We start from the raw sequence: 9007 nt of genomic DNA, 5'->3' as shown, positions 1-9007 counted from the left end.
TGTTTTATGAAAAAAATCACTAACAGTGATATGTCCATTATCAATTAAATATAGTTTTAGGGAGTACTTGTTCCTTGTTTCCATTTCAACGTCTTGATATGCTGACAATTTAATAACTGTATAAGGTACTAAATTTGTGTCTTATTAACATTGAATGACACAATTACGACATCACTTTTTATTTATAAATCAACAAACTATAACATACATGTCTTGTTCTTTTACCAATGTTTTAATTCAACAATAATGCATGTTCATTGTTTCTCTACCAAGGTTCTCATTCGACAATAATGCATGTTCATTGTTTCTCTACCAAGGTTCTCATTCAACAAGTTATACGTACATACTTTTTCACTACAGTTTCCTTTGAGTGATAAGAATTATTTAAAAGTTAACAAGATCTAGTCTTTTTTACTGTATATCAGAGAATGTGAACGTAGTTCAAAAGTACGCACACATACACACACAATTCCCCTTATATGAGAATAATGCATTGTATAATGTTGAGAATTAAGTCGACATTAAACGACAAACTCACAGAAGGAAAAACACTGTGAAAACATGTTTATTTAGCTTATATTAAGAAATAAATAACATTCTTTTCATTTCCGTTTTTCATCATTTCAAAATTATAGTACAGTTTTATTATTTCAAAGATCTTTTATCTAAAATACTAAAGTACAAATATCCAATAAAGAGTCTAAATTTTAATCAATAGCTTTAGCTTAACTTTGTAATAGTAATAGAATCTCTAGTTTGTTAAAACAAAATACTGATTGCCACTGGCCTAAATCTACTACAGACTGAGGAAAAAATATTTCATTTACTACGCCAATAATTAGAACACGCTTCTTTTGTTCCCGCGCTTTTCTATAGTTTTTATAAAAAAAACATAAAAAGATACCTGCATATAGTTAACGGTTATGTTACTAAATTAAATTACGATGATATTTTAGTTATGGGTCTCTGGCTTTATAACTGTATTCCCTATAGTGTCACCTATTCTGTTTCATTCCATATATATGAATATTCCATAACCATAACATATATCTCTGTGTGTGTGTATATATATATATATATCCACACACACGTAAAACCACTGCTGATGGAGAGTAACCAATTTTCTTTTACTTGCTTTATTTTAATAAAATTTTATCCGTTTATTTTAAAGTTCTCTTTCATTCCCATGGAATCAATGCAAAAAGCTCATTCAGCTTTTTGGTTTACACTTAAAAACATTCAACAATCTGATAAACAGTCTCAGCAAGTCCTGAACGAGACAGTTGCGAGGTGCCACTACAGCGATAGATACCGATATCTTCAGGTGAAACATCGCTGATGTGAAGAAAGGATCCGTCGCGGAAGTTTAGCACGCTGCATCGGTAGTTGTTGACATAATGAACGGAGCAGCTGGGGCAATGATAAGGGAATGAAGCGTCAACAAAGAAGTAAGGTCCTTCAATCTTCTCCCAAACAACATTCTAGAATAGAGGACATTTTCATGAGAAACAAGAAAAAGAAATAAAGTAAATCAAACATTTTCATTAGATACATAATCTTATATAGTAATAACCGCATGATACAAAGTCCACTATTGAGCACAGGGCAAAGGGAGAATTGAGGACCAAAGACTGCAGGCCAAAGGTGAACATATTAGTACTCAATATAAATTAAAAGATACTGAATGGAAAAATGTATGTAAAAAATGTCTGTAGAGTACATATTACAATTAATGCAACTACACAATACATATACTCATTTTTTACACCGACATGCATAAACACCTCATACAGACAGTAATGATTATAATAAATACCTACCTAGTTAGCCAATCCTCATAGGGTTGGGTCGCAAACAGCTAACAAGTAATTTAAGTCTGGCCTTAGCCGTTCTTAATTTTCAACTACGGACTAGAGAGAGAAGGCAACCAATTGGTAGTACACACCGCCTGAAACAGCTACTTTTAAACGAATATCCCTCTCACTACAGCTGAAATGTGAAGTGTGGTTAGAGTACAACATCTCAAACCAGAGACCCTTCGATCCAAGAGGTAAATTAAAAGAGGAGATGGCCCAAAATATATTTAACAGAGAGAAGCGAGGAAACGTGCGTCACAGGTGCAACTATTACATCCAGGGCTTGTTTTAGGACCATGGAAGCTCTTTAGTCCTCGATTAAATTCTGTGCAATCTCCTGATCTTCCTAAGAGCGGTTCATCGAATGGCTCCGATTGTTTATGTTTGTTTTTTCAAGTACAAACTTTCAAGTCGTAGCTCCGTCATCTCTAGACCGACTTAAGATCTAATTACAGTTTTGGACTCAGGAGGTCAAACCCTTTCGATTGATGTATTCGACCATGCCCAAGGTCTCATACATAAATTTACTGTAATCCTGCCTAAAATAATTTCAATTTGAAGGTAGGCTGGTAGAGATTCTGACGAGTAATAAAATCGAATTGGGTATACTCGAGCTCCACGCTTGGTATTGCTGGCGCACAAAAATATAGCTAATAAAAATGAAATAAAAAAACGGTCTCATAGGTTAATTTACTCTAATCATGCCTAAAATAATTTCAAGTGCCGGAGCTATTGAAGGATTCCCTCTTGTTTTCCTAATTCTGATGCATATTTACTGGAACAGGTTGAAAAATGGGGAGCCCGAGGTCTACTGCCCCTCCGCTTCTGCGCCAATGGATTCCCAGTCTGATACACTAACCACTAGGCCACTCTCGGGCCAATTTCCAAAGTAGAAATGTCACTTTCCCGTAGTTCCCGTAGTCTAACTATAACAAGCACAACGCGCTGTAATCTTATCCAGTATGTTGGACGACCGGGTCACATTTAGACGTATAATGAAGGTATGATAAAGCTGAAGTTATCAATACCAGCAGTGCAACAGTTGGCTCATGATACATGTTGAAACACTTCATTAATAAGCTAAAAGTGAATTCATCACGCATATCCTGGACAATAAAAAATATTGTTTGTCACTAATGTGTCTTTAAAAAGTTTTAACAAGTAGAATCATAGCTCAAAAGCTTTAACAATTAATATCAAAGCTCAAAAGCCAAAAGCTTTAACAATTAGTATCAAAGCTCCAAAGCCAAAAGTTTAAGAATTAGTATCAAATCTCCAAATCCAAAAGCTTTAACAATTAGTATCAAAGCTCCAAAGTCAAACGTTTAACAATTAGTATCAAAGCTCCAAAGCCAAACGTTTAACAATTAGTATCACAGCTCCAAGGCCATAATCCTTCTAAAGAAGTGAGTTAGAAAAAATATGCTCTTATTTCACAAATAGCTTATTTCAAATCTTAAAATAAACTTTTACAAGTTTGTGCAGACACACAAAATCCAATATCCAGATTAAAAAATATGTTTATACGTACACGTTTAACTGCAGATAAAGTGCATATCTGTAAAGGAAGTATTGTATATAGTTTGTAATTTACTCACAGACACAAGTTTAACATTTAATCCAGCAAAGTTACACTCTAGTTCCACGTCTCTTCCGTCACGCGGTTGACGTACACGGCCTTTTCCAACAAAGCGCCCTGGGTAAGGATTAATGTTAATGGTTCTAGGAGACTGGTAGATGCTGTTGGGAAAGGAAAACAGACGATTAGAGCTTGTCGTTTTAGTCAACAGGTTTACGCCTGTGACAAAGATAATACAAGTAAGACACGTTAAAGGCTGTTTCATAGCGTGCCTAGTTAGTTTAATGTCATCCGAATAAGATGCACTTCTGGACTGTCTTCACCTGCTTTTTATAGACTCCCATATTGTCCCAAAACAGGTTGCAGACTTGACGGCTGCTGTGACTGCGTAAAGCTAGGTCCACAATCGTAATGTCTGTGGTTGATAGCGTTACTGAAGTGACTCATTTCATGAAGTTACAAGTTCAGAATGTCGAAAAGAATGTGAACTCTGAATTGAAACGTTTTTGCTGATGGTTTGGTCATGCCTAAGTGCACGTTGTATTACCCTTAAGAACCAAAACTTATACATTGCGTTTGAGAGAACGTTTAAATTTTCTTTATTTTATTTCTCCTCGAAACCTGATCACATTGTTAAATCCACACCCTTGTTAAAATATTCTCAAACTTATTGATCATACATTTATAGAAACAGGACACCTGGATCATGACCAAGCGAATAAGCCCTCGTTTTGATGAAGACACTGTGAAACTTTTCTACATTCTTAAATCGCTCTTACAATTTTGTCAACGTCGGTAACATTCCATAATAAAATGAAATGACTGATGTTCGGGAAAAGACATGATTTTCTTTTCCCTGTTATTTAATCTTTTGTTTTGAGGAACGTGAATAAATAGGTTTAGAATACACGCCTGAAAAATAAATAATCGTGTGTCCTAACGTTTTTGCTCCCCATCCCCGGTGGCCCAAAGTCAAATCTGAGGGCTTATGGCGCTAATAATTGGATTTCAATATCAACAGTGGGCAGAGCACAAATAGCCCATTGTGTAACTATGTGTTTAATAACAAACAAACCAAACAACCTGGCGTTGTTTTTCAGGCAAGTCGCATTTTCACATGTCTTACAAACTATTACTAAACACATGATATGTAAATGTCTATATTCGTTTTCCCAACGAAACGCGACATCTTTAGTGTAGTAAATAATGTGATGGTTAATGCTTTTGGGGATAAAGGAGCGCGAAAAAAAAAGAAATTCCCTTATTCAATAATATAAATATTTTAGAAATATCAATAGGAAGTCAATTCATGTATTGTTATTTAGAACGATTCTAACGTTGGAAGTCCGTAAACCTACCATTGTCCCCCCAGGTTGTTAAAAAAAAAAACCTCTTAAAAATAATCAACAAAGCAAAAAGAAATATGACGTTCCAAGTCAGATCTTTTATCAAATTGATTATCAGGTGAATCATGTGCTTGCTGTTAAGAAAACTTTTGAAATGTAATAAACTATTTCTAAAGTGAAAAATAAATAAAGAATTTTTATTTGTTTAAATATAAAGCTATTTGATGGGCTATTTGTGCCCACCACGAGCATGGAAACCCGGTTTTAAGTAACGTGGGCCCATAGACTTACTGCTAAGCCATTGGAGTTTTCTAGAAATAAAGTCTTTATGTAATTACTATGTATTGAACTCGATAATTTTTGATATGGTTTGATTTATTAAACTCTATATTCACAAACTGATATTAAATTAATTTGAATTGTTAAGACCGTTTCATTTTGATAATATTGGCCACAATATTGCAGACAGTTATTGAATATTTATGGTAGGCACAGATATACTAAGTTCAGACTAAAAAATTGGCAAAGAAAACCGCATGTAAGTATAAAGACTTATTACAGAAACTTTGAAATAAATACTCCAAATTTATTTTGTATTATTATGGTATAGGTTTTGTTAATTCCTATCATAATAAATGAAACTTTTGTTTGAGCCAGCTGTAAGTTTACCGAATTACAAAGTTAACATCTGGGGGTTCGAATCCCCGGAATGGATGAAGGTTAGCTCAGTGTGTATTTTTTCGTTAAAAAAACAATTAATCCTCCTGTTGTGATTTTATTTTGTGTGTATTCTTCTAAAGTTCGCGACTGGTTTTGTGACTGAGTGCATTTCGGAGCTGTTAAGCCGGGTTCAAAGCTCTGCCAGTACCACAAAATATTTCTCACTCTTTAAGCTGTGGGTGCGATACAAAAATTACAATCTATCCCTTAGCATGGATGATGGATGGTAGGGTGCCGTTGACTGGCTGCCTTCCATCTAATCAGCAATTCAAAACTAGAGACAGCGGCAGACAACCTTAGTTGTTTAGCCATAAATGCAATATATATATATTTATATATATTGTTATGTATCTGCTTGTTTGTTAATTTCCGGTATAAATTCTTTCCGAGGAACTTCAGCGATACAAGTCCCTTCTTGTGTAAAACTAGTTTATTCTCCCTCGATACAAACTTTGTAATACACAGAATTTCCACAGTCAATACGTTTTCTCGTCGCTTTATTTAACAACCTTTATAACACACGCTATAAGTCACAGTGATTCACACACTTTACTGACGTGCCTACTGTTCGCTTGACTGAATTATCTATCTGCCTATCGCTGGCCTCTCTGCCAGGCTTATATATTAAAAAAGAGGGCATCTGGATCAGACTAGAGTTGCCGGACAAATTCATGATCCTTCGAGAACCTCCGGCGCGCATGCTCCCAGCGTCACGTGACTTCTGCTGTGGTAACAATATATATATATATATATATACTATCCAGAAATTTTAGTCATGAAAACGTCTCTTAAATTTTAAGTAAGCTAATATGACAGGGGGGGGGGGGTGACGAGGGCATAGTACCAAAGGTTGCTACCAGAGAGCGAGTCACTAATTAATTAAATCGTCATAAAAAAGGATGCTTAACTCTAATTCAATTATAACTAAATAGTCATAAAAAGAACTCTTAGTACTAATTCATTAATAATTAATTTGTCCTAAAAAGGACGATACAACAATTAAAATTTATTGTTTAAAGATTTTCAACACCAATTCATTAATACATTTATAATTAAATCGTAATAAAAAGGACACTTAACACTAATTCATTAAGTCATTTATAATTAATTCATTAAATCAATTACAATTAATTCGTCCTAAAAAGAACGCTTAATGCTAATTCACCAGTTAATTAAATTTCTTGTTCTAAAAGGAATTTATCTTAATTAAAACTTACTCTTTTAATTATCAATCAAGTGTTTAAAGATTTTCAGTGATATAATTAAATGTCAAAAACATTATTTATCGTAACATGATCATAATTATGCACATTTTTATCACACACACACTACATGTCTGAAGGTTTAAATTACCCTGAAAAGGATGATATCATGCAATAATTAAAACGTATACTTTAACTTTGTACAATATCTTACATTGTCAATAAAACGTTTATTATGCAATAACACTTTTACTAATTTGACTTTATACAACAAAATAATTCACTCATGTTTTACAAAGGGGACTTTCACACACACACACACACACATATTTATATTATTATTATAATTTTAACAACTGTCCATAAGATTTTAACAAATATACAGTGACAGTACTTCTACAAGTCATCAACATCTATATTATTGCTATAATTTTAATAAATGTCCATAAGAATTTAACAAATGTAATGTGACAGCATTTCTACAAGTCATCATCATCTAGATTTAATTATGTTAAATTTTATTATCTGTAATAAAAATAATAAATGATTGACTTACTGTATTCGTCCATTTTCTAACTAACCACTGGTCACCTGCAAACGCACACAAAACTTGTGAAAGTATGGAATACATTTCGAAACTGTTCATAGCTTCTTTCAGACAATGTTCTGTAGGACACTTAATGCATCATACGTAACCAATAATCGCCCTACAACTAAATATAATAAATGAACGACATACCGATTACTGTTATTTAAAATACAAGAACTTTCAGATTGTCTATCACGAAACACTCATACAAATTTCTAAATGTCGTTTCTATTACACATTCACAAGATTAACAAATTGATGTCTGTATAACATTACTTCACACGTAAGAAAGGATTGTGACAGCACGTGATCAAATGTAAAGCTTTCTTCTACAACACCTTGGAGATATTGACGTCACCACCACACAGTGTATCAAGGGTGAATCATTCAAAAGTCAGTTCTGAGTTGACCAAGTCTGCGTGGTTTGTGAAGTAAGTACTGTGTTGCAATGTCGAAGTAGAGAAGAGTTTGACGAAAAGACACCAGTTCGAAGAAATAAACTGTGACATACGATTTACCAGAGAATAGAGAAAAATTCACCAGTTTATAAACTGCAAGACTATCTTGGAGAAAAATTGATTGGAACATTTTACGAATCTGAACTACAAAGAGTTATAAAGTCTCCCCATGACGTCTATGTTGTTGAAGAAATATTACGTGAACATGGCAGTGGTAAAAACAAATAATATTTTATATAATGGAAAGGATATCCTGATAAATTTAATAGTTGGATCCCTCAAACAGATCTGAATCGCCTGCCGTCATAAAATGATATATAAAATTCTATTTCTCATTATTAAACATGGATCAGTTGTACGTGATGTTACCTAGTAACAGTTCATTGAATTATTTTGCTAATAATACTCTAACAAACTATATCACTCATCTTCTGAGATCTATTAAACTTGAAAGATCGTGGGAAGTTGCCTTGGCAGAACTACAGTATCCACATAGTTGGCATAATGTACCTGATAGTACAGGCTGGATCACTTATTACCTACCTCTGATGGTCACAATAAAACCATTTATATTAGACCTGGTCATTACAAAAAGCCTGAAGATTTGATTAGAATACTAAACAGATTAGACGAGTTAGCCTATGAATCCGACAAATATCCTGTATTTGATTACGATTCATTCACCAGAAAAGTAAGGGTCAATATAAAAGAAGGACACTGTACATTATTTGATCCTGTACTATATGTAATACTCGGATCTGAGAATAATCATATAGTATCAGAACACACTATAGTTCCACATACTGTTAATATGTATAGAGGATTTTATTTGCTCTATGTTTACTCAGATATTGTGGATCCTAGTATTGTTGGTGATGCATATGTACCACTGTTGCGAATAGTTCAAATTAAATGTCAGGATAGGGAGATGATTACTGAAACGTTTATGAAACCTCATTACAGACCTTTATCTAAAAGAATATTTCAGATTATTGAGATAGATATAAAGGATGACGTAGGCTGGAGTATAGTATTTGAACAGAGAGTCATCATTATGCTTCACTTTCGTCGTCGTCATGAGAGTACCTTACAATAACGACCAGTAAGTTTATGACACATATGATTGCCAGGTGGAAAGTGGATTACCATATTTTGCAGGTAGTCAATAGCAAAGAGGTCACGGTTTGGTAGAGGTTTTAAGCAACCTGTTTCGTTCAGCCATACCTTTGCTGAAAAAAGAAGCGTTAGCTTTAGGAA

The 9007-nt window shown here is 33.8% G+C and overlaps 1 protein-coding gene across 2 annotated transcripts; it reads right to left on the bottom strand.

The window, feature by feature from the left end:
• Positions 1-664: 664 nt before the first annotated feature.
• Positions 665-7366, bottom strand: LOC111086458. 2 transcript variants are annotated; one of them, XR_002611185.1, is made up of 3 exons: positions 7260-7366; positions 3455-3596; positions 665-1481 (listed from the first exon to the last, which is right to left on the bottom strand). XR_002611185.1 is itself a non-coding variant. In XM_022389387.1 (2 exons), exons 1-2 carry the CDS (start codon positions 3698-3700, stop codon positions 1230-1232), a joined length of 498 nt encoding a protein of 165 aa, XP_022245095.1. In that variant the 5' UTR covers positions 3701-3755; the 3' UTR covers positions 665-1229. The 2 variants fall into 2 exon arrangements, 1 of the variants encoding a protein (XP_022245095.1); XM_022389387.1 differs by lacking the exon at positions 7260-7366 and having other exon boundaries at positions 3455-3755.
• Positions 7367-9007: the final 1641 nt, after the last annotated feature.

The sequence above is a fragment of the Limulus polyphemus genome, unplaced genomic scaffold (genome assembly GCF_000517525.1).
Source record: "Limulus polyphemus unplaced genomic scaffold, Limulus_polyphemus-2.1.2 Scaffold1116, whole genome shotgun sequence".
Lineage (NCBI taxonomy): Eukaryota > Metazoa > Arthropoda > Merostomata > Xiphosura > Limulidae > Limulus > Limulus polyphemus.
This window is presented reverse-complemented; position numbering and strand designations above follow the sequence as displayed.

Coding starts and splice junctions, on each gene's coding strand:
- LOC111086458 (XM_022389387.1), bottom strand. CDS start 3,700: ATGAAACAGCCTTTAACGTGTCTTACTTGTATTATCTTTGTCACAGGC. Junction 1,482..3,454: donor TAAATGTTAAACTTGTGTCT/GTGAGTAAATTA, acceptor CCTCTATTCTAG/AATGTTGTTTGGGAGAAGAT.